This window comes from Borostomias antarcticus (assembly GCF_949987555.1).
Source record: "Borostomias antarcticus genome assembly, chromosome: 4".
Taxonomy (NCBI): domain Eukaryota; kingdom Metazoa; phylum Chordata; class Actinopteri; order Stomiiformes; family Stomiidae; genus Borostomias; species Borostomias antarcticus.
In genome coordinates, this window is record NC_140237.1 from 6,546,406 (window position 1) to 6,567,002 (window position 20,597).

The 20,597-nt window shown below is 47.2% G+C and overlaps 1 protein-coding gene across 1 annotated transcript; it reads left to right on the forward strand.

Annotated features, from left to right (window-relative positions):
• Positions 1–1,447: 1,447 nt before the first annotated feature.
• On the forward strand, positions 1,448–18,665 carry LOC311308110 (immunoglobulin superfamily member 3-like; the record flags this gene model as incomplete). Its single annotated transcript, XM_084437046.1, has 12 exons — positions 1,448–1,514; positions 3,452–3,826; positions 14,970–15,367; positions 15,731–15,743; positions 16,062–16,171; positions 16,254–16,458; positions 16,571–16,746; positions 16,795–16,948; positions 17,103–17,326; positions 17,419–17,476; positions 17,917–18,256; positions 18,518–18,665. The coding sequence occupies 12 exons, from the start codon at positions 1,448–1,450 to the stop codon at positions 18,663–18,665; spliced, it is 2,268 nt and encodes a 755-aa protein (XP_084293172.1).
• Between the last annotated feature and the right edge of the window lie 1,932 nt (positions 18,666–20,597).

The following is a 20,597-nucleotide window of genomic DNA, read 5'->3' on the forward strand; positions in this document are numbered from 1 at the left end:
ATGTCGCGTCTGGGGAGGCTCTGCGTCTCTCCACCAGTCCCCAGCGAGTCCAAGCTCCCCCAATGAATAATACTTATTTATAATAGCCTACGTAGCGCGAAACTGTGCATATAATAGGCTGTAGCCAGCACGAAACTGCGCATTCCCTATAGCCGTTCATGGAACGACTGGCGGCCAGTATAAATAAATAAAAACATACACGATATTTTCTTATTTGAATGATCTTGAATATATATATATTCAAGATCATTCAAATAACAAAATATTGTGTATATTGTGCATGTGAAGGCACTCACTGTCAAACCTGCCGCTATCTATGCACAAGATAGTTAATGTCCGGATATGATTGGCAATGAGTGATCTTTACTCATGGCGACTATGTCAATTTTGTATGGATCCACAAGTCGATCAAGCTTATTTTTTCTTTGTATCGTGCTGAAGCCATAAAGCCTACTGCGCTCAGACTTGGCTACATTATCTGGTGCCCCGTCTTCAAATTTACTTCCGGGGTTTACGAGTAGCCTACCAGTTGAATGCGTTCCAGAAACAAAACGCAAAACCCTCACGTTCACCACATCTTTACTAACAAATATATTTACAATACTGTTATTTTGCGCATTTGACCTAACAGCCACCACGTCTTGACCCGACGTCAGTTACCGTGATAGATAGGCTACTGTAGGCCTAGATATAGGTGTTCGTAATAATTAAATTACATCCAGATGGCGAAAACATGTGTTTGAGAACAAGGTAATAATAACAATTAAACGTTATTTGTATAGCACCTTTCATACAGATAAATTCAGCTCAAAGTGCTTTACAACAGAGCATTTAAATTAAAGAATGTGAAACTTAATGATGCTTCATTCGTAGACTATAGGAGAAAAACAGAGCCCAGCCTGCTAAATCTACTCAAAGACGCCACCTGGCGGTGGTGCATCACTAAAACAAAATAACACCCGTCTGAAATCCCACGAGATTTCCAACGGGATTTCCCTGCCAAATACCGCGATGTGAAATTCTGCAGCATGTGACATTTCTAACTTCCCACATCTGTAGAGTTCTTCTACCACCATCATAAGTTTGAGACCGATATGTTGGATCACACACTCATGCAAGCGAAGACATGTACAGTACACAAAATAAGCCTACGTTTCTTTGAGGTGGAAATGCATGCAGTGTTGCTGTCAGCTATCACAGCTGACTGTGCATCAATTACGTATGAGGAAACCGCATATCTAACTTCCTGTCATTTACAGACAGAAAGCAGACAGACAGACAGACAGACAGACAGACACTCAGACACCCAGACAGACAGATAGCAGTAAGAGATCAGGGGGATGTTCCTGTTGTCAGAAACCTTTCTCATATATAGTGACTGGCAGCAAGTAAAGTAAACCAACTTGCCACCTGGGGAGGATAAGGACTCTACTCTAGGAGGGTCAAGATGAGCTGTGTGAGTGTCCAGCAGCAGCTGTGGCTCCTGCTCTTGCTGAGTCAGCTCGTCCAGTGGGGTAAGACCGTCAGCATGACACCTTACACACCTGCCTCCTAACATTTAAGGTTCACATGCAACAGACAAGACGGTTTAAAGCAGTTTTGGAATGTTTGTAAGTCTAGAATGTCTATCTGTTCTAAAACTGGAGTCTCTTGAAGATCCATTCTGCCAGATTGGTTTAAAAGCAGAGGAAGCAGTTTCAATAGAAACATTGTGTTCTAGAACTGCTAACTGTCCCGGCTGTTGTGTGTGAGTGTATGAGTTCTCATTGGTGTCAAATATCAGTACTGTATTTGCATGGTGAAACAGAAGACAGCAAGGCCAAGAACATAAATGGATCCATGTGTATTCTTTTAATGTTTCCATTGTTCCCATTTCTACCTTGACTGCCGTCCCATGATGTCTCTGTGGTTGAGAAGGCAGGGAGACAGACTGAGACTGTCCAGTGATGTCTCTGTGTGTGAGGAGACAGGGAGACAGACTGTCCAGTGATGTCTCTGTGTGTGAGGAGACAGGGAGACAGACTGTCCAGTGATGTCTCTGTGTGTGAGGGGGCAGGGAGACAAACTGTCCAGTGATGTCTCTGTGTGTGAGGGGGCAGGGAGACAGACTGTCCAATGATGTCTCAGTGTTTGAGGAGACAGAGACAGACTGTCCAGTGATGTCTCTGTGTGAGGATGCAGGGAGACAGACTGTGTGCTCTGAGACAGTACAGTAGTGATGTTAACTGTAATCAAGCCATCCAAAAGGCCTAACCATGAGACAGGTCTTAGTTGTTGCTATTGCCTCTATGGAAGAGCAGGCCGTATCCAGGGGTGGGAAACTTGCTGAAAGCAAAAGTAACGGACACTTTCCTTTCTGCAGAATTATCTTATGTGATAACTGGAATCATGTAATATTTCTGAATTTATTACAAAAGCATTGGAAAAGAGAGAAAAGGCACTTTATGTTTGAATCCTTTTTTTTTTTTTTCTTTGATTTTCATTCATTGTTTTTTATTTTGATTTCCTCCATTTCTGTTCTGATCCTCCTCGCTACACGACGCCAGACGCTGCACATTGCATGCATGTTCTTTTAAGCCTGTATGGGAAGGGACAGAAATAACCTGAACAGCTGTGCTGAGAAGTGCAGCATTTCTGCATCATGATATACGCAAAGCCGTCTCTAAAGGATGTGGTGATGAAATGTCTCAAATATCTAATCTGGTGGAGTCCTTTCGTGAATGCACTCAGAAAATCTCTCATCATGCATAAAAATGACTTTGGTAAATAATTGGTTTTGCCAACATGGTGGTGATTACACAGTCTCCAAGCAGGGCAAGGTCTTTTTTCAGATTGAACAGTTTTTTTATTTTTTTTATTTTTTTATTTACAGATTATGAAAGTGCAGATTATAAACTTTCAAATGATATACATTGAAATCTGTAACTATTTGAATAAGATAGGCTTCTGTGAATGTTGGTACACCTGAAAGCAGAGAAAAAGGGTTTCAGAGACTCTGAGCGGTTCACACTTCTCACAGGACCTGGACAAAATATGTAGTGATCCAAAAACTGTTGTTTGTTATATTAAGTGGGTTCTTCACAACTTCAACTTTTGTAATATGGAGGGAAAAAACTAAATAAATAAATAAATAAATAAAACTGCAAAAAAACTCAACCCAATCCAACTCTGTAGACAAGGTGACCTTCAGTTTATCCAGGTGTTGGTGAAAGAGCTGCATTCACATGTTGTAGCAGAAGGATGACGGACAGTGTGTAAAAGTGGGGTAACATTTAGGGTAGGAGTTATTGTGACTGAAAACCCCCACCCAACAGGATGTTTCCCTGCTCCATACTGTAGATCTCTCCTCCTCTCTTCCTCCTTCCTTTCTCCTATTCCTCCTCTCACCCCCTTGTCTTTTCCTCCTCCTCGCCTCCCTCCTCTCACTCTTTCTCCTCATCTCTTCATCAAGGCCAAACAGAGGTTCTCGTCGAGGTGCAGCCCGGTCCACTCTATCGGGCGATCGGTTACCCCATCTCCATCTCCTGCAACGTGACCGGCTTCTCTAACAAGTTGGCGAAGCAAGAGTTCCGGTTCTCCATCTACAAGCCCCAGAGGCCCGACATGGAGATCAACATCGCCAGCACCGAGGACCCCAACTTCGCCTTCGCCGTGTACAGCAAGCGGGTGCGGAGTAACGACATCACTATCGAGCGCCTATCCGCCACCTCGGTGCTTTTCCACATGAAGCGGCTCCTGGACACCGACGAAGGCGTGTACGAGTGCCACACCCCCAACTCCGAGGCCGTCTACTGGGGCACGTACAACGCCAAGACCACCCTGAAGGGTAACGAAAGACGCAGTTTCTCCGAGTTTTAATGTGATCCTATTTTCTATCCCAGCCTGTATCTGCTCTGCCGGTATCACAAACCGTCACCAGACCTTAACCACCACAACTTCTAATTATTAGGTGGGCTAGCTTGTAAAAGCTAGCCCAACTTGTGATATTCCCACTATTTCTTTCTTTCTTTCTTATTCTCCCCGTTTTTTGTCTCCTTTATAACTTCTTCATACTTTGTGCTAGAAACTTCATTCAAACTTTAAAATGTTCACGATGTTTAGGTCTTTAAAGGATTAACATGGTGATTTTCACTTTTTTTTGAGTTTGAACGTGCTATTTGCACAATAGGACATTGAAGAAACACAATAAAAACATTAAATATATCCGTTTTGTCGTTTTTGAGAAACTGGAAGCGTAACATTTTCAGTCCAATTTGACTCGGGGTAAAAAAACTCCGAATTCGTGACGTTTTTCCCATTCTTGGCGTCACCCTAAAGTTTGAAAAACCCTCCTCCACTCCCCTGCACCCGCCTCCAACACAAACCTGTCTGCGCCGTTTCACCATCTATCGAACACGGTAAGGTAGTTCTGAACCTTTTCTCATCTTGAGAACAATTGAATAGTTGCAGTCTCAATGATGACCACCTCTTATTTTAATATAATTTGTACATTTTATAGGCCTAATTGTATTTGTGGTTGTCATACAAATTGGGAAGTTTTTACCATGATCGTGTCTGATTAGTAGCCAACCTAGCTAATGTTAGATAAACGAACCATAACGTTAGCTGTAATTGGCAACAGTTTTTAAAAAGCTGTCTGATCCAGCTAGCTATCTGTCTTTATCCAGCATGTTGATGTTAGCTAGCCTAATGTTTGGAATGTCAGCTAGCTGTGTTAATTATCCTAGCATGCTAACGTTAGCTCTCAATGCATTTGCTTTTGGTAACGTTAGCCCTCCAGTGCAATGGCAGAAACACAGCGCACCATACTGTACTCTTCCCTGGCATAAACACAGTGCACCATACTGTACTCTTCCCTGGCATAAACACAGTGCACCATACTGTACTCTTCCCTGGCATAAACACAGTGCACCATACTGTACTCTTCCCTGGCATAAACACAGCGCACCATACTGTACTCTTCCCTGGCATCAAATCTACTTGCACCAGGTAGAAACTGTGCTGTAAGGTTTCCGAAGCGATAGCCTACCATAACTGTTGTGAGCGTGCTTTGTTGTATAGGCCAATACAATAGGCAAAGTTACGAAGTCAAAGGTGGATATAAGTCAGTTTGTCTCCACAAGAATCTCCCGATTATCTCTCGCTCAAACTTAATTCGATATAATTTAGACTTACTGATAAATAGCCTATTGTTGTAATTTATGCTGTTTTGCATATGCAAAATATCGATGCTATTACTAATCGCTTTTATAATTTGTCCCCTTTTCTTGTAGCCAGATCACTACATTTCCAATACTGGGACTCGGGAGGTCCAGGTCCCTTCAGGGCTCTGGAGGTGTGCAGGTCCTGGAGGACAGGTTGCAGTATTATAAATGTTACAACACCGCCCTGTTTTATGAGAAAGTAGCCTATGTCTTAATTTAATGTCATGTTGTATGCGCAACAATTACCTCGTAAAATAAAGACGTAGTCCTACAGTACCCGTGCGGGTTTTTGTCATTTATTTATTCTCACATTTGAACTTGATCAAACACACCTGCTGTGTACTGAATCGTTTGTCCTAAGGTCTTGTATTGCAGCGTTGTGATGCGCATATAGAGGCTATTGTGCTAAAATTATGACTACATTTCAGGGTGGGTGGAGGTGAAGATATTAAGTCAAGTTATTATGTTCCTTTCATAATTTACAACTCTAAATAATTGTAATTCTGCAAAACATTCTGAAAGTTGTGTAAACCTTATCATCACTGTGGCATCTGCTCCACATAATGTTGATCATCCCAGCACCTCGATCCGACCCAACTTCAGGAAGCATTGCGCATTTTGGGATTAAACAGCTCCAGTAGATATATTCTATTAGAACCAGAGGGCATTACGATAACATTCAAAACGAGATCTATTGACTGCATGACCTGTTAGTCTCCAGACTCCGGAGTAGGCTATACCCCTTGACCGCTGCGCTCACGGAGTCGTGGTGCACGGCCCGCTCTCTCCAAACGCATGCAGTCTCCCACATAATTCGGGGTAGGATAAGTAGGCTACATGTAGGCTACATCCTCTCCCCCTTTCTGTAAAGCGCACATTGTGTTGCCTTTGTATATGAAACAAGCTATAATGATTGAATTGATCTGACTAATAATCAGTTATTGCGGTGGTATTCCACTCAATTCCTTTATATCACCACAACTGACAGATGTTCCCAGAACAGTAACGTTTCAGTGTTCAACTGGCTTTGTTGGACACCTACTAAGATAAATAACGTTAGACTGGTGAACAATGCGGATTTTATGTCGGTTTCACAGCGCAAATGATCTGTCTTCTGGTAAGACCCACAGTTGCAATTATTTGACTAACTAGGTCTATATCTACTGTTCGTAGCTGGCTGAAAGCTAGTCTAATAGCCCAAGCCTCCAAGCTTGCGTGGCCGGCTGCAGGGTGCTTTTCCTCTGTCGTGGGGGAGACGTGTCGTCGTTATACTTTTATCGTACTTTTCCCAAATAGGCCTAATGCAAATTCGAGGATACGGCCTGTTACGTAGCGTGTATCTTTATAATGTTTGGGGGTTAATATAATATTAAGGACTTTGTAAATGCCCCTGGTTAGCAGCTAGAAAAATGGCTATTGATCTGGCTGTTGCGCGATCTAGCTCTTGTGTTGTTTAGCTCGGAGCGGTGGTAGCTATGGTAACGGGGCACACGCCTGTCAATCATAATGATTCCAGTTGGTCATTTGCTCAGAGAACTGTCAATCAGTTGTTATGAATCACGCCCAGTTTTGAGTGAGTGAACTTTTTGAGTGGCAGATTCAGACCTCTAAAAACATGTTTTAAAAGAATTTGTATGGATGAATTCTGAAATAGTTAAACACATGTGTTTTGTTGTTGCCTAAAGATACCTGGAAAGTGTTATATTGAACCACCATGTTAATCCTTTAACGGATGTATTCAGATTATTGATATTTTTTATAGTTTTTTAGTAATTTAACTTTTAATAGTAATTTTTGTGCCATTGAAACTGCTGGTGGAATGTTCAGTATCATTATGTTTTTAGAGTGGTGGCAGCTGTTGCTTTGAAAATATTTACACATTTTGTAAACTGCTGGCACTCCTACAGTTTTGAAAGCTCACACACGTATTATACATCGAAACGTTCACACAACTGTGCTGATTCGTACAATGTAAGTATTACAGTAGTAGTTTTCGCTGTATGACGATTTGTTCAGCAACTGCGCTCTTCATTGAAACGTATGGGCCCACACTCTACCTTTTGAGCTGCTAATTTTGCATTTTTACCCTTTTTCTAACTCGTCGCCATGCCTACAGTTTTTAGGCTACACGGACATATCATAGCCTAAAATGTTCAGCATTTTCTCAGGATTCCTACGGTGTCAATATCTAGGCTGTGACCTTTATACTTTTTGAGAGAGAGCTGTCTGAAGCCGGCATGCCTTTCCATTGACGTGAATGAGAGGATGCTCACAGTATCAGTTGGGATTTGAATTTGGGGACACGTGCAGGCTCTCTGTACAGGCACCCTTTTATGACTACTGTGGTAGCATTCATATTCCTTCCTTCCTTCCTTCCATCCATCCATCCTTCCTTCCTTCCTTCCTTCCTTCCTTCCTTCCCTTCCTTCCCTTCCTTCCTTCCTTCTGTCCTTCCTTCTTTCCTTCCTTCCTTCCTTCCTTCCTTCCTTCTGCCTTCCTTCCTTCCTTCTTGCTTTCTTTCCTTCCTTCCTTTCCTTCCTTCCTTCCATCCTTCCTTTCCTTCTTTCTTTCTTTCTTTCTTTCCTTCCTTCCTTCCCTTCCTTCCATCCTTCCATCCTTCCATCCCTTCCATCCTTCCTTCCCTTCCATCCTTCCTTCTTTCTTTCCTTCCTTCCATCCTTCCTTCCATCCTTCCTTCCTTCCCTTCCATCCTTCCTTACTTCCTTCCATCCTTCCTTCCTTCCTTCTTTCTTTCCTTCCTTCCTTCCTTCCTTCCTTCCATCCTTCCATCCTTCCCTTCCTTCCCTTCCTTCCCTTCCATCCTTCCATCCTTCCTTCTTTCCTTCCTTCCTTCCATCCTTCCTTCCATCCACCCTTCCTTCCCTTCCTTCCATCCTTCCTTCATTCTTTCCTTCCTTCCTTACTTCCATCCTTCCTTCCATCCTTCCTTCCTCCTTTCTTTCCTTCCTTCCTTCCCTCCATCCTTCATTTCTTTCCTTCCTTCCATCCTTCCTTTCTTCTTTCTTTCTTTCCTTCCTTCCTTCCTTCCATCCTTCCTTCCATCCACCCTCCCTTCCTTCCCTTCCCTTCCCTTCCTTCTATCCTTCCTTCTTTCTTTCCTTCCTTCCTTCCTTCCTTCCTTCCTTCCTTCCATCCTTCCTTCCATCCTTCCATTCCTTCCTTTCTTCCCTCCTCCCATCCTTCCTTCCTTCCTTCTGCCTTCCTTCCACCCTTCCATCCTTCCTTCCATTCCTTCCTTCCTTCTTGCTTTCTTTCTTTCCTTCCTTCCTTCCTTCCGTTCCTTCCTTCCATCCTTCCTTTCCTTCTTTCTTTCTTTCCTTCCCTTCCTTCCATCCTTCCATCCTTCCCTTCCCTTCCCTTCCCTTCCCCCCCATCCTTCCTTCCTTCCCTTCCCTTCCCTTCCCTTCCCTTCCCTTCCCTTCCCTTCCCTTCCCTTCCCTTCCCTTCCCTTCCCTTCCATTCCTTCACTTCCTTCCATCCTTCCATCCTTCCCTTCCATCCTTCCTTCTTTCTTTCCTTCCCTTCCATCCTTCTTTCTTTCCTTCCTTCCTTAATTCCATCCTTCCTTCCATCCTTCCTTTCTCCTTTCTTTCTTTCCTTCCATCCATCCTTACTTCCTTCCATCCTTCTTTCTTTCCTTCCATCCTTCATTCCTTTCCTTCCTTCCTTCCATCCTTCCTTTCCTTCTTTCTTTCCTTCCTTCCTTCCTATCCTTCCTTCCATCCTTCCTTCCATCCTTCCTTTCATCCTTCCTTCCATCCTTCCTTCCTTCCTTCCCCTACTTCCATCCATCCTTCTTTCTTTCCTTCCATCCTTCCTTCCTTCCTTTCCTTCCTTCCATCCTTCCTTTCCTTTCCTTTCTTCCTTCCTTCCATCCTTCCTATCCTTCCATCCATCCTTCCTTCTTTCTTTCTTTCTTTCCTTCCTTCCATCCTTCCTTTCCTTCCTTCCTTCCATCCATCCTTCCTTCCTTCCTACTTTCCTTCCTTCCATCCTTCCTTTCCTTCCTTCCTTCCTTCCATCTTTCCTTCCTTTCCTTTCTTCCATCCTTCCTTCCATCCTTCCTTCTTTCCCTTCCTTCTTTCCTTCCATCCTTCCTTCTTTCCCTTCCTTCTTTCTTTCCTTCCTTCCTTCCATCCTTCCTTCCTCCTTTCTTTCCTTCCTTCCTTCCATCCTTCCTTTCTTCTTTCTTTACTTCCTTCCTTCCATCCTTCCCTTCCTTCCCTTCCATCCTTCCTTCTTTCTTTCCTTCCTTCCATCCTTCCTTCCATCCACCCTCCCTTCCCTTCCTTCCATCCTTCTTTCATTCTTTCCTTCCTTCCTTCCATCCTTCCATCCTTCCATCCTTCCATTCCTTCCTCCCATCCTTCCTTCCTTCCTTCTGCCTTCCTTCCACCCTTCCATCCATCCTTCCATTCCTTCCTTCCTTCTTGCTTTCTTTCTTTCCTTCCTTCCATCCTTCCTTCCTTTCCTTCTTTTTTTCCTTCCCTTCCTTCCATCCTTCCATCCTTCCCTTCCATCCTTCCCTTCCATCCTTCCTACTTTTCTTCCATCCTTCCTTCCCTCCATCCTTCATTTCTTTCTTTCCTTCCTTCCATCCGTCCTTTCTTCTTTCTTTCCTTCCTTCCTTCCTTCCATCCTTCCCTTCCTTCCCTTCCATCCCTCCTTCTTTCTTTCCTTCCATCCTTCCTTCCATCCTTCCTTTCCTTTCTTCCTTCCATCCATCCTTCCTATCCTTCCATCCATCCTTCCTTCTTTCTTTCTTTCTTTCCTTCCTTCCTTCCTTCCTTCCTTCCATCCTTCCTTCCTTCCTACTTTCCTTCCTTCCATCCTTCCTTTCCTTCCTTCCTTCCATCTTTCCTTCCTTTCCTTTCTTCCATCCTTCCTTCCATCTTTCCTTCTTTCCCTTCCTTCTTTCTTTCCTTCCTTCCTTCCATCCTTCCTTCCATCCTTCCTTCCTCCTTTCTTTCCTTCCTTCCTTCCATCCTTCCTTCCCTCCATCCTTCATTTCTTTCCTTCCTTCCATCCTTCCTTTCTTCTTTCTTTCCTTCCTTCCTTCCTTCCATCCTTCCCTTCCTTCCCTTCCATCCTTCCTTCTTTCTTTCCTTCCTTCCATCCTTCCTTCCATCCACCCTCCCTCCCTTCCCTTCCTTCCATCCTTCCTTCTTTCTTTCCTTCCTTCCTTCCATCCTTCCTTCCATCCTTCCATCCTTCCATCCCTTCCTTTCTTCCTTTCTTCCTTCCTTCCTCCCATCCTTCCTTCCTTCCTTCTGCCTTCCTTCCACCCTTCCATCCTTCCATCCTTCCTTCCATTCCTTCCTTCTTGCTTTCTTTCTTTCCTTCCTTCCTTTCCTTCCTTCCATCCTTCCTTTCCTTCCATCCTTCCCTTCCATCCTTCCTTCTTTCCTTCCTTGCTTCCTTCCATCCTTCCTTCCCTTCCCTTCCCCCCCCTTCCCTTCCCTTCCCTTCCCTTCCATTCCTTCACTTCCTTCCATCCTTCCTTCCATCCTTCCATCCTTCCCTTCCATCCTTCCTTCTTTCTTTCCTTCCTTCCTTAATTCCATCCTTCCTTCCATCCTTCCTTCCTCCTTTCTTTCCTTCCATCCATCCTTACTTCCTTCCATCCTTCCTTCTTTCCTTCCATCCTTCATTCCTTTCCTTCCATCCTTCCTTTCCTTCTTTCTTTCTTTCCTTCCTTCCCTTCCTTCCTTCCATCCTTCCTTCCATCCTTCCTTTCATCCTTCCTTCCATCCTTCCTTCCTTCCTTCCCCTACTTCCATCTATCCTTCTTTCTTTCCTTCCATCCTTCCTTCCATCCTTCCTTTCCTTTCTTCCTTCCATCCATCCTTCCTATCCTTCCATCCATCCTTCCTTCTTTCTTTCTTTCCTTCCTTCCATCCTTCCTTCCTTCCTACTTTCCTTCCTTCCATCCTTCCTTTCCTTCCTTCCTTCCATCTTTCCTTCCTTTCCTTCCTTTCATCCTTCCTTCCATCCTTCCTTCCTCCTTTCTTTCCTTCCTTCCTTCCATCCTTCCTTCCCTCCATCCTTCATTTCTTTCTTTCCTTCCTTCCATCCTTCCTTTCTTCTTTCTTTCCTTCCTTCCTTCCTTCCATCCTTCCCTTCCTTCCCTTCCATCCTTCCTTCTTTCTTTCCTTCCTTCCATCCTTCCTTCCATCCACCCTCCCTTCCCTTCCTTCCATCCTTCCTTCTTTCTTTCCTTCCTTCCTTCCTTCCATCCTTCCTTCCATCCTTCCCTTCCTTCCCTTCCATCCTTCCTTCTTTCTTTCCTTCCTTCCATCCTTCCTTCCATCCACCCTCCCTTCCCTTCCTTCCATCCTTCCTTCTTTCTTTCCTTCCTTCCTTCCATCCTTCCTTCCATCCTTCCTTCCTTTCTTCCTTTCTTCCTTCCTTCCTCCCATCCTTCCTTCCTTCCTTCTGCCTTCCTTCCACCCTTCCATCCTTCCTTCCATTCCTTCCTTCCTTCTTGCTTTCTTTCTTTCCTTCCTTCCTTTCCTTCCTTCCTTCCATCCTTCCTTTCCTTTCCTTCTTTCCTTCCCTTCCTTCCATCCTTCCCTTCCATCCTTCCTTCTTTCCTTCCTTGCTTCCTTCCATCCTTCCTTCCCTTCCCTTCCATTCCCTTCCCTTCCCTTCCCTTCCATTCCTTCACTTCCTTCCATCCTTCCTTCCATCCTTCCTTCCATCCTTCCATCCTTCCTTCCATCCTTCCTTCTTTCTTTCCTTCCTTCCTTAATTCCATCCTTCCTTCCATCCTTCCTTCCTCCTTTCTTTCCTTCCATCCATCCTTACTTCCTTCCATCCTTCCTTCTTTCCTTCCATCCTTCATTCCTTTCCTTCCATCCTTCCTTTCCTTCTTTCTTTCCTTCCTTCCTTCCCTTCCTTCCTTCCATCCTTCCTTCCTTCCATCCTTCCTTTCATCCTTCCTTCCATCCTTCCTTCCTTCCTTCCCCTACTTCCATCTATCCTTCTTTCTTTCCTTCCATCCTTCCTTCCTTCCTTTACTTCCGTCCATCCTTCCTTTCCTTTCTTCCTTCCTTCCATCCTTCCTATCCTTCCGTCCATCCTTCCTTCTTTCTTTCCTTCCTTCCTTCTATCCTTCCTTTCCTTCCATCCTTCCTTTCTTCCTACTTTCCTAACTTCCATCCTTCCTTCCATCCTTCCTTCCATCCTTCCTTCCATCCTTCCCTTCCATCCTTCATTCTTTCTTTCCTTCCTTAATTCCATCCTTCCTTCCATCCTTCCTTCCTCCTTTCTTTCCTTCCATCCTTCCTTTCCTTCTTTCTTTCCTTCCTTCCTTCCTTCCTTCCATCCTTCCTTTCATCCTTCCTTCCATCCTTCCTTCCTTCCTTCCCCTACTTCCATCTATCCTTCTTTCTTTCCTTCCATCCTTCCTTCCTTTCCTTCCTTCCATCCTTCCTTTCCTTTCTTCCTTCCATCCTTCCTATCCTTCTGTCCATCCTTCCTTCTTTCTTTCTTTCCTTCCTTCCTTCTATCCTTCCTTTCCTTCCATCCTTCCTTCCTTCCTACTTTCCTAACTTCCATCCTTCCTTTCCTTCCTTCCTTCCATCTTTCCTTCCTTTCCTTTCTTCCATCCTTCCTTCCATCCTTCCTTCTTTCCCTTCTTTCTTTCTTTTCTTCCTTCCATCCTTCCTTTCCTTCTTTCTTTCTTTCCTTCCCTTCCTTCCTTCCATCCTTCCATCCTTCCTTCCTTCCTTCCTTCCCTTCCCTTCCCTTCCCTTCCCTTCCATCCTTCCTTCCTTCTTTCCTTCCTTCCTTCCTTCCTTCCATCCTTCCTTCTTTCTTTCCTTCCTTCCTTCCTTCCTTCCCTTCCTTCCCTTCCATCCTTCCTTCTTTCTTTCCTTCCTTCCTTAATTCCATCCTTCCTTCCATCCTTCCTTCCTCCTTTCTTTCCTTCCATCCATCCTTACTTCCTTCCATCCTTCCTTCCTTGCATCCTTCCTTCTTTCCTTCCATCCTTCATTCCTTTCCTTCCTTCCTTCCATCCTCCCTTTCCTTCTTTCTTTCCTTCCTTCCCTTTCTTCCTTCCATCCTTCCTTCCATCCTTCCTTTCATCCTTCCTTCCATCCTTCCTTCCTTTACTTCCATCCTTCCTTCCTTGCATCCTTCCTTCTTTCCTTCCATCCTTCATTCCTTTCCTTCCTTCCTTCCATCCTTCCTTCCTTGCATCCTTCCTTCTTTCCTTCCATCCTTCATTCCTTTCCTTCCTTCCTTCCATCCTTCCTTTCCTTCTGTCTTTCCTTCCTTCCCTTTCTTCCTTCCATCCTTCCTTCCATCCTTCCTTTCATCCTTCCTTCCATCCTTCCTTCCTTTACTTCCATCCTTCCTTCTTTCTTTCCTTCCATCCTTCCTTCCTTCCTTTCCTTCCTTCCATCATTCCTTTCCTTTCTTCCTTCCTTCCATCCTTCCTATCCTTCCGTCCATCCTTCCTTCTTTCTTTCTTTCTTTCTTTCCTTCCTTCCTTCCTTCCTTCCTTCCATCCTTCCTTCCTTTCCTTCCTTCCTTCCATCCTTCCTTCCTTCCTACTTTCCTTCCATCCTTCCTTTCCTTCCTTCCTTCCATCTTTCCTTCCTTTCCTTTCTTCCATCCTTCCTTCCATCCTTCCTTCTTTCCCTTCTTTCTTTCCTTCCTTCCATCCTTCCTTCCTTTCCTTCCTTCCCTTCCTTTCTTTCTTTCTTTCTTCATTCCTTCCTTCCTTATATTCAAAGAAATATTCAGAATTACACTTTTTCAGGCTGCAAACTCATATTAATATATGTTCTCCTCTTTCAGCTATTGAACTCAATAAAACTATGAGTTATGATGAGTGGTCTAATCTATTTTTGAGTGTAGTACTAGCAGTACTTATAACAAACACGTACTGCAACACCTCCACAGCTACTGCTCCGCCCGGAGTGGGCTATAGACACATGGTCTCCAATGAGGGGTGCATGGGGATGGCCTGGCAATCACTGACCTGCCCCCCACAACCTCTGACCTGAGGGGGCGGAGTCTCGCCACCACGCCACTATCCACGCCACCGTCCCCACATCTCAGACCCTGAGTTGGCTAAAGACGCAGTTTTCACGGTTGGGTGCATGTGAATGGTCCGGGGAGCAGTACGCTGTCCTAGACCGGCTCTGACCCGAGGGGGCGGAGTCTCGTCACCACGCCACTATCTACGCCACGGGCCCCACAACTCAGCCCCTGATTGGGCTAGAGACACATGGTCTTCAGGGCGGGTAGGTGGCCCGGAGAGGGGTACACTGTCCTCAACCAGCTCTGACCTGAGGGGGCAGAGTCTCACCACCATGCCACTATCCACGCCACAGACCCCACAACTCAGCCCCTGAGTGGGGTAGAGACGCACGGTCTTCGCTGGTGGGTGCATGGAGATTGCCTGGTCCATAGTAGTTCTAGCAGTAGCTGTTACATACAGCTGCAGCAGCTAGCCCACCTCACATTTTCTCCAGGAAATGTACTTTCTAGTTGATATAGCTATTGGGGGAGAGCAGGTTATAGTTCACAGCCTATAGTTAATTGAAGGATCATCTATAGGATACAGATTATATCCTTAGGGTGCATAGAGAGACCACCAGTAGGCTGTAGATCACATCCTTACTGTGTTGATGGGGAGATCATCAGTAGGCTACAGATCACATCAACGCTGCAGTAATCATATTCACACAGGGTTGAAGTGATGTTGACATCGAGCTCTCGTTTCCATAGTGATTGAGGACACCCTGACTGCCTCCTCCTCTGGCCCCGCCTCCCTGACCTTCTCGGAGGGCGACGCCTTCTCCCTGCAATGCCACGCCTCCTCCAGCACCTTCCAACACACCCACCTGTCCGTCACCTGGTATCTCCACGGAGACGGGGAGGTCTTGCCCCGCCCCATCATCTCCCTCGATCGTGATTTGACTCCAGGGGCGGGGTTCGAGGGGCGGTACCAGTCCGATCTGATTGGTCTGGAGAAGGTGGGGGAGACCTCCTACAGGCTGAAGATGGCCCAGCTGGAGGTGTCGGACGCGGGGAGGATCTACTGCCAGGCCACGGAGTGGATCCAGGATCCGGACCGCAGCTGGTTCGCCATCACACAGAGGGATGCAGAGAAGACCACCGTGGAGGTCAAGGCCAAATTGATGGAGTTTGGGAACCCATGCTTTAAAGAATTGCCAGCTTAATGAGCTGTGTGGTTTCCTGTCTGTTGGGGCTGACTGTTGAGATGCACTTCCTGTCTGAAGGAGATGGTGTTGAAGCCATTTACAGACTTTCTTTACTGATATGATTTCATTATTGAACTATGATGTCCTTATTTGATTACTGATTATGAATATGTTGAGTGCTTTTTCCGTTGTGAATTATACTGATCATGTGTTGGTATGTTCTTGTGTTGAGGTTTTGTTGTTTGTCTTCATGATTGAGCTGAATTGCTCAATTGCTCCAATTGGATGACGTTAACTGTGGGTGTGGTGTGTCCCCTGATTTAGGATCAATGGACAGGTGTTCTAGAGGGGCAGAAGGGCAAACAATTTTCAACCACATGATACCGCATGACATGAATTGTTTTGTGTGTTTTGAAGTATTTGCGTTAGTTATTTGTTTGCTGTTGGTCCTTTAATAAAAGGCCAAATGATGACATTGAGAACGAGTGCGCGTTGAATTTCCGACCGCTCCTACAGATGGCGTTGAACATGATGATGAGTTTCCATCCAGTGGAGATGATTTATGATGCGTTTCCTGTAGTCAACAGATATACAGTATGTTACGATATGCTTCCTGTGTGACGGAGACGGTGGCGATCTGTTCCCTGTTCCCCAGAGGTGGCGCCGGAGCAGGGTTCCATGGCGGTGCGCGTCCAGGTCCAGAAGGCGGAGCTGAGGGAGGGGGAGGAGCTGAAAGTGCGCTGCAGTGTGGAGGTCCAGGGCCAGGCCGGTCGGTTCTTTTCCCTGGCCTTGGTCCGTGACGGCCAGGAGATGGCGCGCATCGGCCCCGCTGGCGTCCTGACCGTAGACCCGGCGTCGGCGGAGCGGCGGCGAGCTGAAGGCCAAGCGGACGGGCGAACGGGAGCAGCTGCTCACCTTGCGGCCGGTCCGGGCGCAGGACCAGGGCGTGTATGGGTGCAGGGCGTGGTCGGAGGAGAGAGATGGGGGAGGAGCCTGGGAGAAAGGGCCCAGTCAGAACTCCGTCACTCAGGCTGTCAGCATCTCAGCCACCGGTGAGTCATCATACTCTGAGCATCCATGCCAGGATAAAAACACACACACACACACACACACACACACACACTCACCACTTTAATCCTGCGCTGGCAGAGAGCGGATTGTCAGTTGCCATGGAGACCAAGGACATGAGGAGTGTCAACGAGGGCGACAGGCTGCAGCTGACCTGCAGAGTGGCCGGGGTCAAGGCTCGTCTTTCCATCGCTTGGCAACGCAGGAAGGCTTCTGTGGCCGGCGGCCCGTTCGGCGACGTCGTCACCCTGAGCCAGGAAGGGGTGACAGAGGTGGGGGTGGAGTTCGGGCAGCGCGGCGTCTGAGCGCTCCACCCGGAGGCCGGCGCTTTCACTCTGGAGCTGAGTGATGTCACACCCGACGACGCCGGGACCTACCGGTGCACCGTGTCCGAGTGGAACTCGGCGACCAACGGCGACGCCGGCAAATCCCACAGCCAATCACAGGAGTGCGATGTGGCCGTCGCGTCTGTTGGTAAGAGAATTGTTTCGACTGATAGAGACAGAGATCATAACAGTAGGTTGACCATGTCATGAAACAGATTCAGTTTCAACAGTCCAAAGTCCAAACTGTGTCTCTCACGTCACCGATAACCATGTCCTCCTCCTTCTCCTCCTCCTCCTCTCAGAGTCTCTCCTGTCGGTGTCGCTGACCAACCGTGACACTCCCGTGACCGAGGGGGGCAGCGCCAACCTGGTGTGTCGCGTCCAAGGACCCCGTCTGCCCGTCACGGTCAGCTGGATCCTGCAGCGGCGCGGCGCGTCGTCCCCCGACACCATCCTGACTGTGGCGCATGATCATGACATCACTTGGCTGGGAGAGCAGAGCAACTACCAGCTGAAGACGACGACGGCGAGCGGGACGTGCGTCACATCCTACGCATCATCAGAGCGAGCCCCCTGGAGGAGGGCCAATACCAGTGCGTTGTCTCGCCCTTCCTGCAGAAGATCCACAGGAAGCAGCAGCCCTCCAACGTCCTGGGGGTGTCGGTGCGGAGGCCAGGTAGGACTGAGGAAGGCTAGGGGGACGGACATACAGTAACACGCACACGTTATCATTCTACGGCTGTTTACGAGAGTCATACTGTACAATGTGATGTCTCATAGACTAATTCATATAAGCCTTATTGGCATGACAGATGAAAGACCTATGTTGCCAAAGCAGTACAGAAAATGATTAACATTGACAAATAATAAGAAATGGACATACAATAGTATACAAATATCAATAATACAATCAAAACCATCTAACAACAATTCAATATAACAACATTCGGAGCTGGTAATATTTTTTACAGAGGTAGTCACTCAGAAACCCTTCCCTTAATGTATGATAACAGAACACCCTTTAAGGGAAATTAACAACATACTCTCTCTCCCTCCCCCTCTCTCTCCTCTCTCTTTCCCTTTCTCCTTCTCTCTCCCTCCCTCCCTCTCTCTCAGTGAGCAGACTCTCACTGGCTGTAAGCCCCTCCCACATGGAACCGAGTGTCAACAGTGACATCACGATGAAATGCTCCGCTGTCACGCTTACCTCCAGCTCCTCCCTCCTGGCTGTCACCTGGCTGGTCGATACAGGAGCGGCCGGGAACCAATCCGTCCTCGTCTCCAACAAGAATGGGGTGGTGACACCGGGGACATGGGCGGGGCTAGGCACCGGACAGCAAATCAGCATGAGGCGGGGCGAGGGGAGGACCTTTGAGCTGACCTATCGGCAGGCTAGGATAGGGGACAGTGGGCGGTACTACTGTGTGGTGGAGGAGTGGCTTCGGGGACGCTCACGGCCAATGGTACGCGCTCTCAAATGATTCTGCTGTCATCGAGCTACAGGTACAACAGACAGGTGAGACACCTTGGAATTACACCGAACCCTGTTTTCTCCTCCTAAAATGCGAGCATGTTACTTCGATGCAAAGACTGTTTGTTGTCTGGAAGTGAATGTGTGTGATGTGACTTTATTCAGTTACATTGAGAGTTGTGTGTCTTTCCACCAGTGAGTGACTTCAGAGTGGACAAAATCGACGTGCCTCCTGGGGCTCGGCAGGGCCGGCCTGGGGGCCACCGGAACCTACCGCTGCCAGGTGGAGCAGTACCAGCTCAACCCTCAGGGGGTCTGGGAGCTCAGGGCCTCCGACATGTCTGGCACCACCAACCTCACTGTGAAACCTATAGGTAAGATGTTCAAGGACTAGTTTGGTATTTAGCAGCTTAAGCCCTGTTATAAGGTTATATACCATCAAATATAACGGCCCATATAACATTTTTGACGGACTTTGCAATCTTGGGGACAGCTCACAGCTAAGCAGTACATAATCCTCACAGAGAACCATCAGCTAACCATATAATGGATCTCTATGGGCATGTACTGTATATGGACCATTGTATATGATTGTAAATAACCTAATAACAGGGGTGATATTTGCTAAATACCAAACTAGTCCTTTAACATTAATTACATCTTAATGATAATGTGAAAAAATATATGTTAGAAAGGAAGACACTGTCTGGTCACAAACTACAGTGTTAAGAGCTCAAATGAGCATTTTAATACAAACTGGTGTGTGTGTGTGTGTCTATATGGGTCCCTTTAGAGAGTAACATTATATTACGTCTGTTTACGAGAGGCTACATACAGTACACTGTAATGTCTCATGCTCTCTCTCCCTCCCTCCCTCCCTCCCTCCCTCCCTCCCTCTCTCTCAGAGAGCAGACTCTCACTGGCTGTAAGCCCCTCCCACATGGAACCAAATATCAACAGTGACATCACGATGAAATGCTCCGCCGTCACGGTTACCTCCAGCTCCTCCCTCCTGGCTGTCACCTGGCTGGTCGACACAGGACGGGCCGGGAACCAATCTGTCTTCGTCTCCGACCGGTACGGGGTGGTGACACCGGGGACATGGGCGGGGCTAGGCACCAGACAGCGAATCAGCATGAGACAGGGCGAGGGGAGGAGCTTTGATCTGACCAATCGGCAGATTCGTTTCGGGGACAGTGGGCGGTACTACTGTGTGGTGGAGGAGTGGCTTCAGGACGCTAACGACCAATGGTACGCGCTCTTAAAGGAATCTGCTGTCATCGAGCTGCAGGTACAACAGACAGGTGAGACACCTTGGAATTACACTTTTAAAGTGTGATTTCTCCTCCTAAAAAGCAAGCATTTGAATTTGATACAATAACTGATGTTTGCAAATCGTCTGTAACTGAATGTGTGACTTTATTCAGTTACATTGAGAGTTGAGTGTCTTTCCACCAGTGAGTGACTTCAGAGTGGACAAAATCGACGTGCAGCTGCAGGTGAGGGAGGGGCAGGAGGCGGGGCTAAAGTGTCACCTGACCTCAGGCGCGTCCGACCCCGCCCACCTCTACGCCCTCACCTGGTACCGCGCAGGCCCCTCCCCCTCCTCCCCCTGGGTTCCGCTGGTCCAGCTGGAGCGCAGCGGGGTGCTGAGGTACCTGGAGAACCAGGAGGACCTCCAGGGGGGGAGGAGGCTGCGCTTCTCCAGGCCCAGTGAGAGCAGCTTCCTCCTGGGGCTCGGCAGGGCCGGCCTGGGGGCCACCGGAACCTACCGCTGCCAGGTGGAGCAGTACCAGCTCAACCCTCAGGGGGTCTGGGAGCTCGGGGCCTCCGACATGTCTGGCACCACCAACCTCACTGTGAAACCTATAGGTAAGATGTTACCATTCATTACTGTACATCTCAATGACAATATGAAAAAAAGAAGGCACTGTCTGGTCACAAACTACAGTGTTAAGAGTTCAAAGAGCATTTCAATACAAACTGTGATGTGTGTGTGTGTGTGTATGTGTGTGTGTATGTGTGTGTGTGTGTCCATATGGGTTCCATACAGAGAGTAACCTGCAAGTGCTGAAACTCAACCTGACCGTTACCCAGGCAACCTTTAACATGAGCTGTGACATCACCTCGCGCACCAGCCAGCAGTCCGAGCTCCAGGTCACATGGTTTTGGCGTGGCGAGGAAGCTGAGGGAGATGGCGGCGGCGGTCGACCCATCTTCGTGGCGTACCGAAATTCCACCCTGCAGGACCTGAGCAGGCGCGGCCACCAGCTGAGGTTCGGCAGGCCCCGCCCCTCGCTCTACACCCTGGCGTTGACGGCGGCGA